The sequence below is a fragment of the Grammomys surdaster genome, unplaced genomic scaffold, assembly GCF_004785775.1.
Source record: "Grammomys surdaster isolate TR1022 unplaced genomic scaffold, NIH_TR_1.0 125889, whole genome shotgun sequence".
Taxonomy (NCBI): domain Eukaryota; kingdom Metazoa; phylum Chordata; class Mammalia; order Rodentia; family Muridae; genus Grammomys; species Grammomys surdaster.
In genome coordinates this window covers 904,876-925,332 of record NW_021620714.1, presented here as the reverse complement: position 1 = coordinate 925,332, position 20,457 = coordinate 904,876, and the positions used below count along the sequence as shown (strand labels likewise).

At 36.7% G+C, this 20,457-nt stretch overlaps 1 protein-coding gene across 1 annotated transcript in view; it reads left to right on the top strand.

Annotated features, from left to right (window-relative positions):
• The window catches only part of Kpna1 (karyopherin subunit alpha 1), a 54,689-nt gene that overhangs the window by 24,452 nt on the left and 9,780 nt on the right, over window positions 1–20,457 (top strand). Inside the window, exons 4-10 of the mRNA XM_028752245.1 lie at window positions 1,506–1,605; window positions 5,136–5,230; window positions 11,513–11,644; window positions 12,364–12,452; window positions 12,766–12,865; window positions 13,726–13,889; window positions 15,545–15,623. Of these exons, the coding sequence (XP_028608078.1) occupies window positions 1,506–1,605; window positions 5,136–5,230; window positions 11,513–11,644; window positions 12,364–12,452; window positions 12,766–12,865; window positions 13,726–13,889; window positions 15,545–15,623 (759 nt within the window). The remainder of the gene's footprint in view (window positions 1–1,505; window positions 1,606–5,135; window positions 5,231–11,512; window positions 11,645–12,363; window positions 12,453–12,765; window positions 12,866–13,725; window positions 13,890–15,544; window positions 15,624–20,457) is intronic.

The following is a 20,457-nucleotide window of genomic DNA, read 5'->3' as shown; positions in this document are numbered from 1 at the left end:
CATAAAGTTAGCTATCAGAATCTACTCCTTATTTATTAGGCATACATACACTTTTTAAACCAACCATATGGAGCTTCAAATAAAGATAAGGAAGTCATGCTTTCTTCTAAAATAGTATAGCTTTTATGTAACCAACCTTCTCCCCAGAAGAGGATGCAAAGATGTCCTGTAACTTAAATACCATGATATAAATCTTAAAGTGAGTATATATAAAAAGGAAGAAAACAATAGTTGTTTACTGTATATAATAAAACGATTATGTATACGTAGGTGTACATAGTTTGCATATATGAAGACATGTAGTCACACGTGTTTAATCAGGAATCAGACTCAATTTTTGAATGTTGCAGTGGTTAGAATCAGTGGTTTCTGAAAGATCACTACCACCTCCTTTACTAAGTGTAAGTTGAACATTTCTTGCCATCAGTAGTAGTGATTAATGTGTATAGAAATACTTAATGCTACCCTATTAATATGTACAATTTTATGTCTGTACATCTGTTGGAAAAATAAACACAGACAGGGTGATTGGGTATCAAGATTATACTAATCTGGAAGCTCAGATATTAACAAATAACTAGGAAAACTACCTCGTAGTGATAGGAGTTTGGTATGTGATTAAATAGGCTGGGGCTCTGAGATGTCTCAGGTAGCAGAGTGCTTATCTATAAAGCCTTGGGTTCAATCCCCAGGCCCACATAAATTGGGTCTAGTGGCCACACTTATAGATTCAGTGTTCAGGGATTGGTGGCAAGATCAGAAGTTCAAGGTTACCTTTGGCTAAATAGAGAGTTTGAGGCCAGCCAGAGCTACATGAATATCTGGTCTCATAAATAAAAAGAATAGAATAGAAACGACGGATATAACAGATATGTGGAGCGGTTGCTTTAGATTTAGAGTCATGAAAAAGAACTTTTTTGTATTTTATACATGTGAGTGTTTTGTCTGTTTGCATGTCTATACACTACTTGGGTACCTGGTGCCCAGGGAACCCAGGTTGCCCAGAAGAAGATTGGCAGTTCCTCCAGAACTGGAGGTGGTTGTGAGCTGCCTTTTGGGTGCTAGGACTTGAATCTGGGTCTTCAGAAAGAGCAGCCAGTGCTCTTAACTGCTGAGCCACTCTCTAATTTCAGCCTTAAAATTTTTTTTTGTTTGTTTGTTTTTTTGGTTTTTTTTTTTTGAGACAGGGTTTCTCTGTGTAGCCCTGGCTGTCCTGGAACTCACTCTGTAGACCAGGCTGGCCTCATCAGAGATCTACCTGCCTCTGCTTCCCTAGCATTGGGATAAAGACCTGCACCACCACTGCCTAGCTATCATGAAGTTCTTAATAATAGAGAGTCTGACCATGTCACTTTATTATGTTCTTTCACAGTTTTGGATTTAAGATTTTTATATACTTGTATAACTTTTGGAAATGTGTTATTAATTTGATAAGCATTTTATGTTGTCTTTTCACTGAACTAAGGTTAATATTGTGTTGTATTTGCTCTTTGTCTATGATCCAGGGGGGCGTCATTACTTCTGACATGACTGATATGATATTCTCGAATAGCCCAGAACAGCAGCTTTCTGCAACACAGAAATTTAGGAAACTACTTTCAAAAGGTAAGTCTGGAATACATTTCATCCTCGTGTAAACTATTCCTTGTCCATAATCTCTTTTCTACAGGGTTTCTCTGTGCTTTCTTTTGGAGTATGTTTTATAAGTAGAAATTCTTCCTTTCATATTTATGGAATCTTACCAGAAAGGAACTTTACTTTCATTTGGGAGTTATCATGTAAAAGACTTCATAGTGAGTAATAATAGTTCATGCTGATTGAAGTTGAAAAGCTCTGCTCTTCATAAAAAATTACTTGAATGTTAATTACTGATTTTAATGTTAGTATTTTACCACTGAAAGTTAAGTATAGGTTTATTATGGAATAGGATAAATCCTTTTTGGGTAATTAGAATGAAATAGTACATAATACTTATTACTCTGGGCAGGTAAAAATAATTATGAGCAGTATTAAAATGTTGATAATAAATAGTGAACCATACTATTAAATTATGGTTGTTTAAAATCATGTTATTAAAAGTACTTATGTCTTGAGATGGTAACTGCATTAAAAAATTGAGCATAATAATTTAACACACATATAAGAAGTGGTATTTAGGGCTGGAGAAGTGGCTTGGCAGTTAAGAGCACTTGCTGCTGCTCTTCTAGAGGACCCAGGTTCAGTTCTCAGCACCTGTATGGCAGCTCACAACTATCTGTAGCTTCTGTTCCAAACAAAACACCAATGTGTATAAATAAATAAATAAATAAATAAATCTTTTAAAAAAAAAACAAGTGGTATTTAGTATGACAGTTTAGTAAAATTCTGTGTCACGTCCGTTTTTAGCATGGTTTTTCCATATAAATGCATTTTATGACCATTGCTTTCCTACATGTGTTCTAGTTTGCCAAGTTCCTTCTTAAAACTAGAATGTTGTGATAACTAGAATGTTTATTACTTTAGATGTGTTTATTACTGAAATTGATGGCAAGAGATTTGCTCTCTTGTCCTGAGAAGATTATCCATTTCGATGTCAGTTTAAGAGAACAGTAGTGATTATGGCATAGTTAAGTATCTGACTTTTTTAGCAAAAAAACTTTTCTTGAACTGTAGTTTTGAATGATTTGGGTTTTTGTTGTTGTTTTAACAAAGCTTCTTGGTCAAAAGCAACTTAGGGACAAAGGGCTTATTTGATTTAGTTACTTTTTTATTGCTGTGCTAACACTTTGTTTAGGAAGAGTTTGGGTCTTAGCAGGTCCAGATGGTTAGAACCCACCATGATGGAGGGAGGGGCGTGCAGCAGGAGATTAGAGCAGCAGCTGAGAGTTCCCATCTCAAGCCATAGAGAAGAAGCAGAAAGCACATGATATGTTTTAAACCTCACATTTCAAAAGCCTGTCCTCAATAACATCTTTCAAATAGTCATTAGCTCAAGACCAAGTGTTCTTATGTGCAATCCTTATGGGGACTAAGTCACTGCAGTCCATTCACTGTAGAAGGAAGTAAAGAGAGGAATTGAAGGCAGGCCTGCTTTGCTATTTCATGCCAAAGAACATAATTCAAAAACCCCAACAAAAATGTGTGGCAGGTGTGCTATGGGGATCCTCTTACTGGCTAGCAGGCAGGCTTGTTATGTTTAGCTTGCTTTCTCACACTGTTCAGTACCACCTTCCTAGAGAATGGTGCTGGGTATATTTTGAGCAGGGTCCTCATACATCAGTTAGCAATCAAGATACTCTCCAACAGGTTAATCTGATGTAGGCAATGTTTCAGTCGAAATTGTCTTTTCAGATAATTCTACGTTCTCTCTAGTTGACAGTTTAATTACGACAATGAACACAACAGGGTTTTTACAAACCCTTTAGACAACTACAGTGGCTAGACCATTAGACTTTAGACAACTACAGTGGCTAGACCGTCCATCAGACTGATAAAGAAAGGCACTGGGCTCCAAGACTGATGACCTGAGTTTGATCTCTGGAACCCAGATGTTGTGACCCAATTCTGGTGGGTTATTCTCCAACCACTACATATGTGCCATGCAAATGGGTCTACACACAGAGAGAAACAGAAATAAGTAAATTTAAAATACGTACAAAAATTATGTAGTTGTTAAGATGGTTGTAGAATTGCCTACCACTCTAGGAGGTTGAGGCAGGAATCTCAGAATTTAAAGCTGACCTGGGTAACATAGTAAGACCATATCTTAAAATATAAATAAAAACAATCATTTGTTGTGGCCATAGAAGTAACTTAATTATAGACTGCTTGCCTGCAATGCACACAAGACCGAGGGTTTATCTCCTGTACTGACAACCAGCCAACCAAAAGGTTTCTTTTATTTTAATTCCTCCTTTTTTATTCAATATTTGTAATTCAGAATATTAACTAGTATATCTTCAGTGTTACCAAGTTTGTTTGAGTGATTGATAAAATTGTTGAACCATGCTAAGGACATGTTACCAAAACCCCTTCCTTCCAAATCAATATTAAACTAAATCTTTTGTCATAACAAAAACAGAGCCTTAATGTAGCACACAAGCTGTCCTGTAACTAGCCATGAGAATAAACTCCAGATCTGCCTCCACTTTTGAAGTGTTGGGATTATCGGTGTGGACCACCACATCTGGTTTTACAGTAAGGTTGGCTAAAGATCTCCCTAGGTAGTACTGTTCTAACTGTATTTTCTGGCATTACTACATACAGATAAAAATATGAAATTATTGGTCTGCTTATCTGATATTTCCTATCTGTTCACCTAATAAGTATTTATTAAATGACAACTTATATTCATTGTCATAAATCAAAATGAGTGTTAATGAATTCTTGCTGGCACTTTCTTGTTAGGGATAATGTGAAATCTTGTAAGAGCATTAGGAGTCTTGTCATCCAAGTTCTCTAGGCAGAGACTGAAACCTCCTCTACTGAAGGAAAGTATATCAGAATATTGATAATAGTTGTTGCTATTGGATAGTAGTAGTTGTCTTTGGCTTTCCCCTACTTTTCAGAGTTTCCTAAAACACAAAAGTTTCTCAACTTGTAGGTCAAAATGACCCCCCTTCACAGGGGTTGCATATCAGATAAACTGCATATCAGATATTTGCATTACGAGTCATAACAGTAGCAAACTTCAGCTATGAAGTAACAATGAAATAATTTTATGGTTAAAGTTTATCACAACATGAAGAACTGTATTAAAGGGTCACAGCATTAGAAAGATTGAGAATAACAATAGTAAAGGCATTAATTTTAAGAGTTCTTGGGACCTGGTGATATGTCTCAGTGACAAGAATTATTTGCTTAGCATACAAGGTCCAGTACTGAGGACGCACATATGAGAGATTTCACTTTTACTTCAAAAACTAAACAAAGAATTATTCCCTTCCTTTATTCTTAGGATTAAAGCTTATATTTTTGTGATATCTTTCAAGCCACACTACTTTTAAAGTGACCAAACTCAATTTTAACCTTTTTTGGGGGGATAGATTTTAATATGAGAGTTGGTCAGAGAATGAAGAGAGGGGTATTATGACTAATTTTGATCTATAATAAAGTTATTATATTGAGATTTCTTATTTTATTTTATGGGGAAACAGAACCTAATCCTCCTATTGATGAAGTCATCAACACACCAGGAGTAGTGGCCAGGTTTGTGGAGTTCCTCAAACGAAAAGAAAATTGTACACTGCAGGTGCGGATATTTTCATTTCTTGTTGTAGAACTTTGTTTGTTCCAAAAAGCTTTTTGTGTATGAGTTACTTATTTTAATCTGTATGAAGCCTTGTTTGTTTAAAAGTGGTATTGGTGATAATTACCTTATGAACTGCTTGTGTAAGTTTGTTACTCTGTAGGTCATAGTTAGTACTCACAGAATTTGTATCTTATTTGAATTTTAGCAGTAGGAGTCTACATAACAAGAGCCTATGCAAGCTATGTAAAGTTTTGAGAGACAGGGACGAGAGACACACTACTTGTTAGCCTTCTCAAGATGGTATACATAACATGGGTTGGCCCAGAAACTCAGTAATCAGACCTGGTCTTATCCCCCTTCTACACCAAAAGATCCATGAGAACTTTTTGCTTTAAGTTTGATTTTCTAATAATGTACAGAGAGTTTACCACCTTAGGATTGAATAATTTTTCCAGTATAAGGGGCCAGCTGTCATGTTCGCAGTCTTAAAGTATCTGGAATTCTAAAAATGCTACTTTATTCCTGAGTAAATTTAGACTTTTGCGACTATTTTGATTATTCAGTAGCTATGCATCCTTGGTATGTGTAGGATTCCTTTAATATCTGAATTATTGACAAATACCTATAACCCCTAAGTTCTCACCAAGGAAGGCTCAGACCTTTTAGAGATACCCTGCAGCTATAAAATTTGGTTAAATCACAAGTAGATCACAAGATGGGAGAAATACTTGCCAATAATAAGGTTAATTCCCACCTCCTTTGTCTACTCATGACTGAGGCATTTTAGAAGTGACATTCTATTTCCTAGGCTCCCTATTGGCTAGGCCATTGCAGATGACTCTCGAGTCTTAACGCTTTGTCTTGATATTTTCTCTCTTTCTGCTCCATCTTTCTCTTTATTTTACATCTTTATTACAGTGGTGAATTTCTTCTAGAAGAGAAGGAAGAAATCCAGAAAAGGTAGAGTACTTCTCTGTCCCATCATTTTTTTCTTCTCCAGTTTGACCTTTGCCAATCCCTATGTTTATTTGAATTAAGATTCTGTTTTGCTTGCTGCTTCCTGGATTATAATTCTGGTCTCCACTTAAGTCCAGAATTGCCAGACAGTTGAAAAATCATGTTTACACTGAGAGCAAGGAAAGAGAGATTTTCTCAGAAAAAAGGAAATCCAGACAACCAACACTGCAGAGAACAGAGCCTGAGCCCCTAAGCAACCTGCCAAGAAAACTATAGGGACCAAAAGAGGAGTTGACTGCAGTTTATCATTTGAAATGGTTTGTGGGAAGAGGGAGGTAGGAAAGAGCGCTGTTTTGTTAATTATAAAGATGTTGCTCCCGAGTCTCTGGGGATGAGTGTAGTTGAACAGTGCCAGTCATACCATCAGATCAGCAGTTTTTAGTTTTTGTTAGATAATTATAGAAGCCTACTAATACACTAACAAAATAAGGCAGAATCTTCTAGACTTAAAATGATAAACCTTGAGAAACAAATCTCCCTGTTACTACATTCTCCTGTACTTTATAAGCAGTCTAGTATATTCATATACAGTTTCTTTTCCTGGCTGACACATATAAAGTCCTGTATCATTTTGTGATTCATAATTGGTTAGAGTTTAGGTGAACATCTTTAAAAGCTCTGATTTGCTTTTATCTAAATTTCTAGATTCCACCCTTGTCCAGACTAGTATTTGGGATCAAAGACTGAAAAATGATTCCTCTCAAGTGACCACTTCATTAATGTTTGCCTTAGCTCTCTAAGACTGGGAAGTAACCAGTCTAGTGTTTGTGGTTGTCGTCTCCAGCTCTCCTTCTGCATGTGAAGCGCAGCACACTATTCTCTCTCTAGTGAGTACTGGGTAACACCCATCAGCTCTAAAGCAGTGCGAAATTTAAGTATGTCAGGGAGACATACTTGCTCTGCTATGGCTTCAAATAAATAGTTGTGTTCTGGAAAGCTTTGTGGCTTGGGGAGAACACTAAATGTAAGGTAGTGTATTTATACCTGCCTGTTTTCTGGAGATGTGAGTAGTGTGTCTTTGGATAAGATTTTTGCCATTTCTCTTTCAGAAAGAGACATGATGTACATGGCACAAAGGAAATTGGATGGTTCAATAATAAATCCCAGGACCAAGTTTAATTTTTTTTCATCCTGTAGCTAAAGAACTGAGTTTTAGTGAACTTATTTTGTCTACTCAAACCAGTGTAGTATCTCAAATAAGGGAGCTAAAAATTCCTCTGTTTGGACATCACTACCCAATACTCTCTTGCCATTCAAACTGGAGGTGAATTTGGGTAGAATCTAGGATTTTGGAATTAAGCAGTTACTTAGTTTAAGAGTATGGTCAAGCTTAGTGACTCCCTCTAACCTTTGGCATGAGACTAGTCTGCTCTCTGAGATGTTCTGTGGGCCCATTTGTTTGAGTTCAGGCCCAGCATCTTTAAACTATCTTCTGCAGTGCTGAGACACTGTGTTGCCAAATCTTATATGAAAATATCTAGATATAATAAATTGCTTCCTGCTTCTAAACATTAGATGGCACTCCTCCAAAAGTTGCAAATGTGAATGAAGTTTGCTTAGTTTTTTTCCCCTTCTTGACTTTCTTGTCCCCTCTGGAAACTTAGTATGATAAACTGCAGTAAGCTTCACCCTCTTCCCCTCCCATCTTCACTGATCTTTTATCTTTCCTGGAGGGTTGCTCAGATACCTCAGGTGCTCTTCTCTGCAGAGTTTGATAACCTGGGTTTATTTTTCTGATGTGAGCCTTTCTTTTCACTTGCTCTCCAGGTGAGCCTGGCATTTGCTAGGAACCAGAGTGGAACCGGCAAAGTGGCCAGCAACAGAGTCCTGATCCAAATGGAGAAAGGGAGCCAGGCGTACCTCAACCTGGAGTGGGAAACTTGATAGGAGGTCAGAAGTACTTCAGCTTTGGATTCTCATTTTCCTTATTATTAAAGGAACTGAGCACCAGAAGGTAGAGACTCAGAAAGAGGACAGAGAGAAAAACCTCAAACCTGAAGAACACAGATTGCAGTTCTAGCAATCAGTTCTTATTTAGCAAGTTCCTGTGCAAAACATCAGTGGATCATAATTGATGAGCAATTGTAGTTTTCTGTGGTGCAGTGTTTGGACTGCTAAGAATACATTAGATTAAATACATTATTACAACATAGAGAAAGCTAAGGTTGTAATAATTGTGTCCATGTTTTGTTACTTTTAGTGATAACATTTCTTAGATACCCCCTTTCACTTTTCAGGTTGTTGTTCTCTTGAGTTAATACAATTACTTAAGTAGTTCTTGTTTCTTTCTATTATATTTTTATGTATTTGTAGTCACCATTAGATCTGAGATTTTCTGTTTCACGATCTTTTTCTGGTTGCTTTCTAATCTAGCATCCAAGGCTGAAATATTAAAAACAAAGCTTCCTATCTTAATGAAATGGAGCTTGTAATACAGACAAAGGAAATGACATCTAGGTAACTCACATCCAAGTTTAAAAAAAAAATTACCTACATATTAAACACTTTTGCTAGTGGCTGACATTAGCAGGCTTCCATTCCTCAAGTGAGTTCTGTCTTTCTCATTTCATCTGTCCTACACACATGTACCTCATTGTAATAAATACTAAAACGACATTTACATTTCCATTCTGGAATGATTTTTGCATTCAGAGATGGCTACCATTATGATTATGTAGTAAATATAATCGTAACTATGGCACATTAGCTCTTTCCAAAGCTTGTTTATCATCCATGTTCAGCTCTTGATCACTTTTTCATTTTTCTAATCATCATTGCAGTTCTGTTTTTCTGTTTTGTTTTTCTGAGTAGGTTTTTGATTTCTTATTTTTCCCAGAGACCTTTGATGTTAAACTCATCCAGCAGTATCAACCCTGGCAGCAGTTAATGTTCAAATTGATTTTTTTTTCCTACCGAGAACTCTTTAACATGCTCTTTATGTTATCAGGGTATTAGTGTGATTTCCATCAACATCTGACTGCGATGGTTTTCTCTTAGATTTGTAGTCTCCAGATAGGACTACTCTTCCCAGATCACTTCTCATCAGAGTTGTCAGCTTCTTTTGACTTGAACTCTATAGTAACTGGTAATTATTTTTGAACTTTTTAAAAAACATTTATTTATTTATGCATGTGAGTACATGGTTGCTCTCTTCAGACACATTAGAAGAGGGCATCTCATTACAGATGGTTGTAAACCACCATGTGGTTGCTGGGAGTTGAACTTAGCACCTCTGGAAGAGTAGTCAGTGGTCTGAACTCCTGAGCTATCTCTCCAGGCCTTATTTTTTGAAATTTGAGCCTGCCTTCTGATAGGACATTCTGCTGCTTTCTTACATCATTTTCCTTGTGTTTTAACCAATTAGTTTTAAAGACTTATTTATTAAATACAATGTTCTGTGTGCATGTATGCCTGCATAGCAGAAGAGGGCACCAGATCTTTTTATAGATGGTTGTGAGCTACATGTGGTTGCTGGGGATTGAACCTCAGGACTTCTGAAAGAGCAGACAGGGCTCTTAACCACTGAGCCATCTCTCCAGCCCCTAACCTATCAGTTTTAAATAGTGAGTTACATAAACTACATTTTAGGCAATCCTTCCTCTATAGGATAAATAATGTGTATGCTGTTTGAACTTTCCCTAGGTTGTAGAACTAAAAGCAAATGAAGTATTTCTGTTTATGTTTCAGAGAGATTGAAAATAGTTTGAATATTTCTTCAACTAATAATTTAACGAGAGATAAATATATGAAGTGCTTTTTTTCCCCATGATCTTTTGACTTTAATTTTTTTTATCCTCCTCCTCCTATCTTTATTGATACAGTTGCATGTATGTTAGTCATATAGTACTGGCCAAACATTACTGCTTTCAGAGTGTCTTTGACTGCCCTTTTCTGGTGACAATTTCCCAACTATAAACCAAATCAGATCATCTTACATAGATGTAACCCTTTACTGATTATATTACTCTTAAAAATAAGCAAACCAAAGAACTTGTAAGGGACAAGAAAAAACACACAGGTTTCTCTCACTTTCATCTTCTTGTTTCTTCTGCTGTACATTTACTATAGTCACATGGATTTGTTCTGCTACATCCAATGATTGACAGCTTAATTTTCCCTATGACAGTTGCCTTTTACCTGATATAAACCATAGAAAGTATCTACAAGTATATTTTTGATGACATGTAATTGATCTTTCATTCAATTATACCTCTAAATAGAAATGTGACTCTTTTATTCTACTACATACACTATTCATTAAAGAATAGAGAAGGGTAGAAGGAATTAACCTAAGATTCAGGGGTCTTGATTGAATATAGGGACATATTCAGTTTTGAATTTCTTAATGTTAAGCTAAAGAGAAAATTAGGGATCTCTAAAATTGGTAATATACTGTAATTGTTGTTGGCAATAACTTTATTTCTGCTTACCAATGCTGTAATACTAGATCGAGTTTTACTCTGTTCAACTTTGCTACCACCTCTTCATCTTCCTCTTCATCCCCCTTTCCCTTTTTCTTATAAGGAACTTATCTTTAGCTGGGCATAGTGGTACTTGTCTTTAATCCTAGCACTTGGGAGGCAGATGTAGGCAGACCTCTCAAGGCCATTGTGGTCTACATAGAGAGCTCCAGGCCATTTCCCAATCATCTAGGCCTGTCCATGTAAGCTTTTTGATGGTTTCTTGGGACTGTCCAGAGATTATGTGTACAATATGTATATTAATGTATTTATTCCTTTTTAACCCTTTAATTAATGAAATGATGTTAACTGTACTGAAGTAAATTATTTGTCATTTTGTTTCTTTTCATTAGAGAACATTGCTTTTTTTTTTTTTTTTTTCTTTTGGTTTTTCGAGACAGGGTTTCTCTGTGTAGCCCTGGCTGTCCTGGAACTCACTCTGTAGACCAGGCTAGCCTCGAACTCTCAAACTCAGAAATCCACCTGCCTCTGCCTCCCAAGTGCTGGGATTAAAGGCGTGCGCCACCACCGCCCGGCTAGAGAACATTCCTATCAACTTATAAGACACATTTTTCTGTGGTTTCATGGTAACTATACTTTGGTCTGAAAATTTATATACCTTTGAATATTTCTTTATAAACTGAGGTATTCTGGAAATTATTTTAAATGAACATGGTATTTACAATATGCCAGTAATAGTCCCAGCCTGGTTCCAGACTTTTTTATGTACAAAATGTTGTATTGCTTTATGTAAATAACTTTCTAAATTTTAATAAAATAATAAAACTTACTTTTGTCTTTGTAGTTTGAATCAGCTTGGGTCCTGACAAATATTGCTTCAGGAAACTCTCTTCAGACCCGGAATGTGATTCAGGCAGGGGCTGTGCCTATCTTCATCGAGTTGCTTAGCTCAGAGTTTGAAGATGTCCAGGAGCAGGTAAGACCTCAGCAGTCACACAGACGAAAGAGCTCACACTCTCATAGCCACACCCAGCTTCATGTAGACGACTCCGTCACAGTGATTCATAGCTTATTTAGACAGGAGAAAGAAGTCCTCTAGTATTTTTTTCCAACCATGGGATTCTTGCAGCTTTCAGCTGTCTTTTTTTTTTTTTCCCCAATTTATAAAAGTGTCGGTATGGCATGTACCATGAGACCATTGTTTATTAAACCTTCACAAGTTTAATAAACATCTGTTTTTATTTCAGTTATGTGCTTAGAGTTTTCTATTAAAAGCAACCTTAAGTATGTTTTTAATCTACAAAGTAAGCCATTTAAATCCTTGTTCTGTGCAAAGGACTACAAAATATTACTTATGAGTGAGGATAGGATTCTTTAAAAATAGCTGCCTCCAGACTAGTGGTGTAGCTTAGTAGGAGGAGCAATTGTTCAGCCTGTGTGAAGTCCTGAGTTCAATTTCCAGCACTGGGAAACTGTTCCTTTTGCTTGTTCAACATAGTCACATATTTTTCTAACTAATTCTGGAACTGGTTTGACTCCCTGATGAGCGGCTTAGAGTTAATAATAATCTTTATATAAAATATTGGTGAACTATTATATGAATTTGTAAAATGTTACTGTGGTATGCTGGCATCTCTTAATGAATTATGAGGGAATGAAAGTATGCAACTTTATGAATGATTGATTCTTTTACAGGCAGTCTGGGCTCTTGGCAACATTGCTGGAGATAGTACCATGTGCAGGGACTATGTCTTAGACTGCAATATCCTTCCTCCTCTTCTGCAGTAAGTGTCTTTTTTCTTTTTCTTTTTTTAAAAGTAGTGAATACATGAGAAGTATTACATCTGGGGATGTCATTTTGGATATCCTAGTGTTATTTTGATTTCACCTGTCTTGTTACATTGTTAGAGTGATGTCTCTTACTGAAATTCTCAAATAGTTCATTAGAATTAGTGACGTGTATCTACAGAGAATGAATAATATAGGAAAGGAATGAAGTCTTTATTGTTCTGGAGGAAAGTTAGAGACATCCTTTGTCAGTAGTATTTATAGAGAATTAGTATCTTAAAACTTACCATGGAACCATTATACTTGTAGGTTATTTTCAAAGCAAAACCGCTTGACCATGACCCGGAATGCAGTATGGGCTTTATCTAATCTCTGTAGAGGGAAGAGCCCACCTCCAGAATTTGCTAAGGTAAACACTGTGCTTTTGGGAACTTCTTAGGGAAAAATGCTTCTAAATATTAATGTTTACAGTAAAGGGTTTTGTTTGCTTTGCTTTTTGTTTTTGTTTTCTTTTTTCTTTTCTTTTCTTTTTTTTTTTTTTGTTTTTTTCGAGACAGGGTTACTCTGTGTAGCCTTGGCTGTCCTGGAACTCACTCTGTAGACCAGGCTGGCCTTGAACTCAGAAATCCGCCTGCCTCTGCCTCCCAAGTGCTGGGATTAAAGGCGTGCACCACCACCGCCCGGCTCTGTTTTATTTTTCAAGATAGGGTTTCTCTTGTAGTTTTGGCTGTCCTAAAGCTTGGTCTTTAGACCAGGCTGTCCTTGAACTCACAGAAGTCTGTTTCCCTCTGCTTCCTAAGTGCTGGGATGGCATGAGCTATCACCACCTGGCTAAGGTAATTTTTGGTAAAATTATTTAGAATGTTAGAACATGTATTGGTTTGTAGAGGAAATGGTTTTGGTAGTTTGTTGTTGTTTTAATTTAGGGTAATTTCTCAGTGCCAGTATGAAGCTCTATATTACTTTTTAGGGCTGTAGCAGTTTTTGTAGATAACAAAATTCTGCAACAAGTTCTCAGCTGTAGTATTTGTGGAAGTTCCTTTTCCTCCTTGTTGTAAGTGTGTATTAAGGATAAATGCATACAAATTTTCTTCCTGAAACAATTTTTCTTGTGTTCTGACTACCTCAGTTTAATAAACTGAATACCTACATTGCCAGAGATAGAAATGTCCTTCAGACACGTGACTCACCCAGCGTCTGTTTGATAGGCTTCTTGAGTCTTATCTCACTCCACAAGTTGTAATCAGCTTTTTTCTTTTTTTTCCCCAGGTTTCTCCCTGTCTGAATGTCCTTTCTTGGTTGCTGTTTGTCAGTGACACTGATGTACTGGCTGATGCTTGCTGGGCCCTCTCATACCTATCAGATGGACCCAATGATAAAATCCAAGCAGTCATCGATGCAGGAGTATGCAGGAGACTTGTGGAGCTTCTGATGTAAGATGATCTTTAGGAAAGTGTCTGATGCACTCCTAGGTTGTTTTCCTTCCTGTTGCTGTGATTCAGTCTTAGAAGTGGACTTAGATGAGGAGAGGAAAGGGTTTATTTGACTTTCACTTCCAGGTCAGTCTGTCACTGAGGGAAACCAGGGATGTTACTAAGTAATTCCAACCTGGATAACTGCTGCTTACTGGCTTGTTCTGTCTTGCTGCCCAACTCATGCTCAGCCAGTTTATCACTAGGGTTGGTGTTGCTCACAGTGGACTAGGATCCTCCCTCTCATAGTAGTCATCAGCCAAGACAGTCTCTCACAGCCACAGTCCACTCTGATCTGGACAGCCCCTCAGTTGAGCCTTACTCAGGCTGTGCCAGGTTAGCAGCTGATGCTAACTAGTATACTCTATGATTTTTTCCACACCTCTATCACTCTGGTATTAGTCGATTATAAATCTTACTGATTTATTATGCATTGGCCATTTGCCTCTTGTTTATATTGATGTCGTTTTTGGTTTCATTTTTGAGACCTAATGAAGAATGTATTATTCCTCTACCATTATTAGTCCTTTAGCAGAATGTTTTGGAAAGTTTTGTCTGTGTTTCTATCTCTGTTAGACCACCCACATTGGAAGGCCTAAGGCCAGGTACTAGAAATCAAATGCATATTGCTATGATAAATTGCCATTTCTTACTTAAAAACTCATATTGGTTTCAGACTTTGGATCATATTTTTGTAATGCTTTTGATGATAGCATGGAAGATTTACTCTTGACATAAATAATTTGAGACTATATTAACCAAATCTTCAGCTAATACTTAGAAGAAATATAGCCACAATATGATGATGAAATAGTAAAGTTACAAGCAGCATGACATTAATTGATGTACAAAACAATTTTGTGTGTTATATAGCTGACCGGAGACTGATTGTAGACCAGCAGTGTAGTATCCGTCACAAGTTAAAGGCAGCATAGTGCTACTAGGGTCCAAAGAAGTAAATATCTGGGAAGCATTTGTCCTTTAGTTATTAAGTTTACAACATGGTGTCATTGTAGTCATTAGTTAGGACTTAAATGTGAAGCAAGAGAATAGGGTCTTGGAGGAAAGTCTCAAAGGTATTGCTTTATTTACCTTGAAATCTGTCCTCAGTATCTGTCTTCACATATATACAGCAGGCTTTATGGAAAGCTTTCTTGACCATTAAGGCAGCCTTGTAGTTTAGTGGAAGCAGTAAAGTGTTTGAGATGTGAATCTCACTTGGGTTTTGAAGTTAGCTGAACTGTTGACATAGCAGTTTCAGAAATAAGAACAGTGTATAAATGTTACCTGTGCTTCCTGGTCACATCAGAAGCTCCATGAGACAAGTAAGGGAGAGAGGGTCCCTGTAGCAAAGAATAAAAAGTGTGGAATTCAGTGCTGAAGTACCTGGGAAAGATTACTAGGAAAGACTTTTTAAAAATAAGGAGAATGATTGCTTTTTAAGGTAATGGTCAATTCTGCTACCATGCTAGATTCCCTAAATAGTCTTAAAGTTCCTTTCTGCTCTAAAATTGAATCACATCTTCCTTATTTTGAGTCTCATTCTTAAAGAAAAAGATTTTGGATAGAACTATTGTCTCTAACAATATTGTCCTTTTTTTTTTTAATGGTTGCAGGCATAATGATTATAAAGTGGTTTCTCCTGCCTTGCGGGCTGTGGGAAACATTGTCACAGGGGATGATATTCAGACACAGGTATGAACAAGTGCTAAAGTTTCTCTAAATCGAGTCTGTTGAACTTCACAAGCACAGTTCTGTTATATTGAATTTTGTATTGTTCAACATCCCAACTCTGACACAGTGTTTAATATTCTCAGTATCTTTATTTCTACAGCCTTGTAAAAGACTGCTACCTGCTGGAGATCAAGTATTCAAAACATGAACCCATAAGGTTTTTTTTGGGGGGGTGGGGGTGGGGTGGGGGGGTTCAAGACAGGGTTTCTCTGTGTAGCTCTGGCTGTCCTGGAACTCATTCTGTAGACCAGGCTGGCCTCGAACTCAGAAATCCACCTGCCTCTGCCTCCCAAGTGCTGGGATTAAAGGTGTGTGCCACCACCGCCTGGCTACCCATAAGGTTCTTATTAAACTACACTAACCTTAATCATGTCTGTGCCTCTATAATCTAGTAGATCCTGGCATAGCACAAAGTATTCAAATATACATTGCTAGGTGGGGTTGTGCATACCTCTAATCCCAGTACTTGGGAGTCAGAAGCAGGAGAATTGTGACTTTTAGACCAGCCTAGGCAACATAGTGAGACTTTAATTTTTATTATTGTTGTTTGTTATTATTACTATTATTATGAAGATGATCTTGAGGGGATACGGGGAGGTGTTGGATAGAGTGGTATAAGGAGGTTTTAGTTTGCATGTTTGTTTTTACCATGTCTACTTAATTTACCTTCCTATTCATTCCAAACCATTATTTCTCTCAATTTATTCTTCCATGTATGATCTTTTTTACCTCAGGCAATACATAGAAAGATATACCCGCCATAGATAAGACAAAAATAGATCAAAGAAAGGATTCTTTCTGGTTTAGTAAACAGTGGGTTTATTGAGGGGACCTTGCAGCTGTATCATTGACACTCAAGAAGCATGCATCATTGGAATCAGATATGAAATTTTCAGACAGCTATATATACCAGTAGAGAGTCTCCTTCCCCGGAATTGAGTGCCACTCACATCACAATCTCAGAGAGCAGATTCATGAAGAGACAGCTATAAGACACCCATAAGAACAGCTCAGGATCTCCTCCTGACCTTTTAACAAAGTGTTACTTTCCTCTTAGATTCAGTTTGTTTGTGTCTTACAAAGAACTTGACAAATTCCTAACTTAGATTTTAGCTTCATTCTTTTTTTGGGCCTATTTATTTTGCGAGTATAAACTTCATAATAGCCTTACTCCTAGTCACTGCTTTTGTTCTTAGGGTGCTCACCCCACCCCCACTTTTAGGCATTTTGTGCAGTGTTCTCTTTAAGTTGTTCTGTATGGTCCAACCCCCCCCCCCCAGAAGTTTTTCTAGTATACTCTTTGCCATGTATTCTTTTTAATTCCTGACTTGTTTACTTTCTAAATCACTTCTTTGTATTTAAAAATTATATTGTGACATCTCTCGGCAATTTGATGATCTTTCATTACCCCTAGTATTAACCATTAACCGACTTTCCTAACTGCCGCTACTCCTCATACACACTTCTGATATGTTTACCTTTTGCAGTTTTATTGCATACTTCTGTGAAACTGTGTGCAGTTGTTTTTATTGTTTTTTTTTTCCCCTATTGTTCACTTAACATTCTCTTAGAAGCTTTAATTGCTTCTGGGTAGATAACCTAGAATTGTTTGTGTCAATAATTTGAAAAACCATAACACTTTGGTGCTTTAATTCAGTCCTTCTTCATCCCTCAATATTTAGCCTTTCTTGTTCTGTTTTCTACATGTTATAATATACCCACATGTACACTTGCTTACATATATACATAAATTATTTGCTAGATTACACATATGAAAATAGAACACGTGGGTTTTTTTTCTTTCTGAGTTTATATGATCTTGCTTAATATTATATATTCTAAGCATATCTATTATCCTGCAAGATTTATAATTTTAATTTTGAGACCTGAATAGTATTCTTTTTTTAATATATACTAACTTTTCATTATCCATTCATATATATTAATGGATAGGTGGGTTTATGCTAATTTTTTTCTATAACGAATAAAGCAGCATTAAACTTTGGGCTGTGAATATCTCTGTGGTAGTGTGGATTTATCTGGGTATCTGCTGAGGGTGAAATAGAGGTGTCGTATGGTAGTCTTGTATCAGGCTGTCTCTAGCACTGTAGTTGTATAGTGTAACTTGACACCTGGTACTCTGCTACTTCATCAGTGTTTTTGCTCTTTAGGATTTCTTTGGCTACCTGTGGGTTTTTGCTGTTTTTGTTTTTATTGTTGTCGTTGTTCCATATGAATTTTGTATTGCTTTTTCTAAAGCTGAGAAACATGACATAAGAAATTTGGTAGACACTGCATTAATTTTATAAATTAGTTTTGGTAGTATATTCATTTTTATAAAATTTATTCTGCCAATCCAGAATCTGTTTCTATCTGAAATTTTCTTTGTCATTGTCTTGAAGTTTTTACAGTAGAGGTCTTTTACTTCTTTGGCTAAATTCATTCCTAGATAGATTTTAGGGGGAGTTATTTTGAATGGAATATTTTTTCTAATTTCTCTGAGAGTAGGTTGCTGGTACAAGTGAATGTTCTTTGTTTAATTATTGAATTTGTAACTTGCAACTTTAATGTATTTACTAGATCCGAGACTGGGCACAATGACACACACCATCAGTTCCAGCACTTGAGAGGCAGAAGCAGGTGGATATCTGAATTGTGGATAGCCTGGTTTACATAGGAAGTTCTAGGCCAGTTAGAGCTACACCGTAAGACCCTGCTTCAAAACAATAAAATAAAGGCAAAAACACAAAAGAACAAAACCAAACCAGAATCCTGTCTAGAAATAGGGAGAATTTGATGTCTTCCTTTCTTGTTTTACTCCCATTTATGTCTTTGTCTTTATGTCAAGTTGCTTTAGCTAAAAATTTGGGCACTATCAAAAAAGAGAGGGGGAAAGTGTACATATGTTTTTCATTTTTGAGGAAATGCTCTTAATTCGTCTCCATTTAAGGTTGGCTATAGGTTTGTTGTATGTATCCTTTATTATAAATTTGAGGTATTATGTAGTTTTGTGCCATCTATTCCTAAAGTTGTCATAACTTTTATTGTGAAGAGATGTTGAGCTTGTCAAATGCTTTTTCAGTCAGTTCAAATGATTACATAATTTCTTATCCTTGAGTTTACTCATGGTATATTACACTTATTGATATGTGTGTGTTAATCAACTTTGCCTTTCTGTGATAAAGCCCACTTGGTCATAATGTATAATCTTATTAATGTGTCCTTGGATTTGGTTTGCAAGTATTTTTAAGAATTTTTGCATCTATGTTCATTAAGGAAATTGGTCTGTTGGGTTTTTGTTTTTGTTTGTTTGTTTGTTTGTTTTGATATGTCTTGACCTGGTTTTGATGTCAAGACAATCCTGGCTTTGTAGAATGAATCTGGTAGTGTTCCTTTATGTTTTATGGAACAAATAAAGAGGAACTGGTATGAAGTCTTCCTTGGTGGTTTGCTAGGACTCTAATGAATTCATCTGGCCTCTGCTTTTCTATGAGGAGAGACTTTTAAAAACAGTTTCAGTCTGATTGTTCGCCAAGGGTCTGCTTATTTATATCTTAGGGCTTAATTTTGGTAGATGATACACTTTTTTTTTAAGGTTATCCAGCTTTTCAAGGCACAGGTTGTGAAAGAATAAAGCTAATTGTTTTCTTGTAGTAACTTTGTCATGGATTGTTGGTGTTGAATGAGTGCTTAACACATTTAGTAGTGAGAGTATGAAGCTCCATAGAGGTTTACTGAGATCTATAGACTTCAGGTCTTGTTAATTTTGGTGGGTGATACTTACTTTATTTGCAAGGTTTTTAAATAATAAAAAATAAAAACAATATTTGTGACAAAATTGATTTTAGAAAGTTCTGCTTATTCTTTTGCTTTTCTATCATGTAAGAATGGGATTTTGTCCTCTCTGGCTCTTCAGCCTTCTGTGGTGTGAGGATGTAGTAAGAAGGCTTTTTACACCAGGCAGCATGAGAAGTAAATCTCTGCCCTGCTCCTCCCTTCCCCACTCTACTCTTTTCCTTCTTTTCTCCCCCCCCATCTCTCTCCAATTCCCGTCCCTCCCTTCTTTCCTTCCTTGTCTTCCCTCTGTCCCCCAAGACAGGATTTCTCTGTAGCCCTGGCTGTCCTGGAACTCACTCTGTAGACCTTGGTGGCCTCAAACTTGGAGATCCACCTGCCTCTGCTGGGATTAAGAGGCATGCATGACCACCACCAGACTCTACTTTTTGTAAATGAAAGACACTTTCAGCTGAAATTTTCATTGTTTTATTTGGTACATTTAATAGGAAATGCATGGCTTTGTTTTAGTTTTGATTTATTTATACTTGTGAAGAAATTAGGTTTTCTTTTTAATTTATTTAACTAAGATAAATTATTTGTTGCAATTTTATTTTACATGTTTTGTGTCTTTATGTGCATGTGTTGGTGTGATATCTGTGTATGTCACATGGTAGTCAAGAGGAGAACTTAATGGAAGTCTCTTTTTTCCTATATGGGTCATGGAGACTGAATTTAGATCATCAGGCCAATTGCCAGCAGATACCCTTACCCTCTGAGCCATATTGCCAGTGCATGTTTTTTGTTTTTGTTTTTTTTAAGATTTATTTATTTATTTTAAGAATGTGAGTACGCTGTCACTGTCTTGAGACACACCAGAAGAGGGCATTGGATCCCCATTACAGATGGTTGTGAGCCACCATGTGGTTGCTGGGAATTGAACTCAGGACCTCTGGAAGAGCAGTCAGTACTCTTAACCACTGAGCCATCTCTCTAGCCCTTGCCAGTGCATGTTACAAAT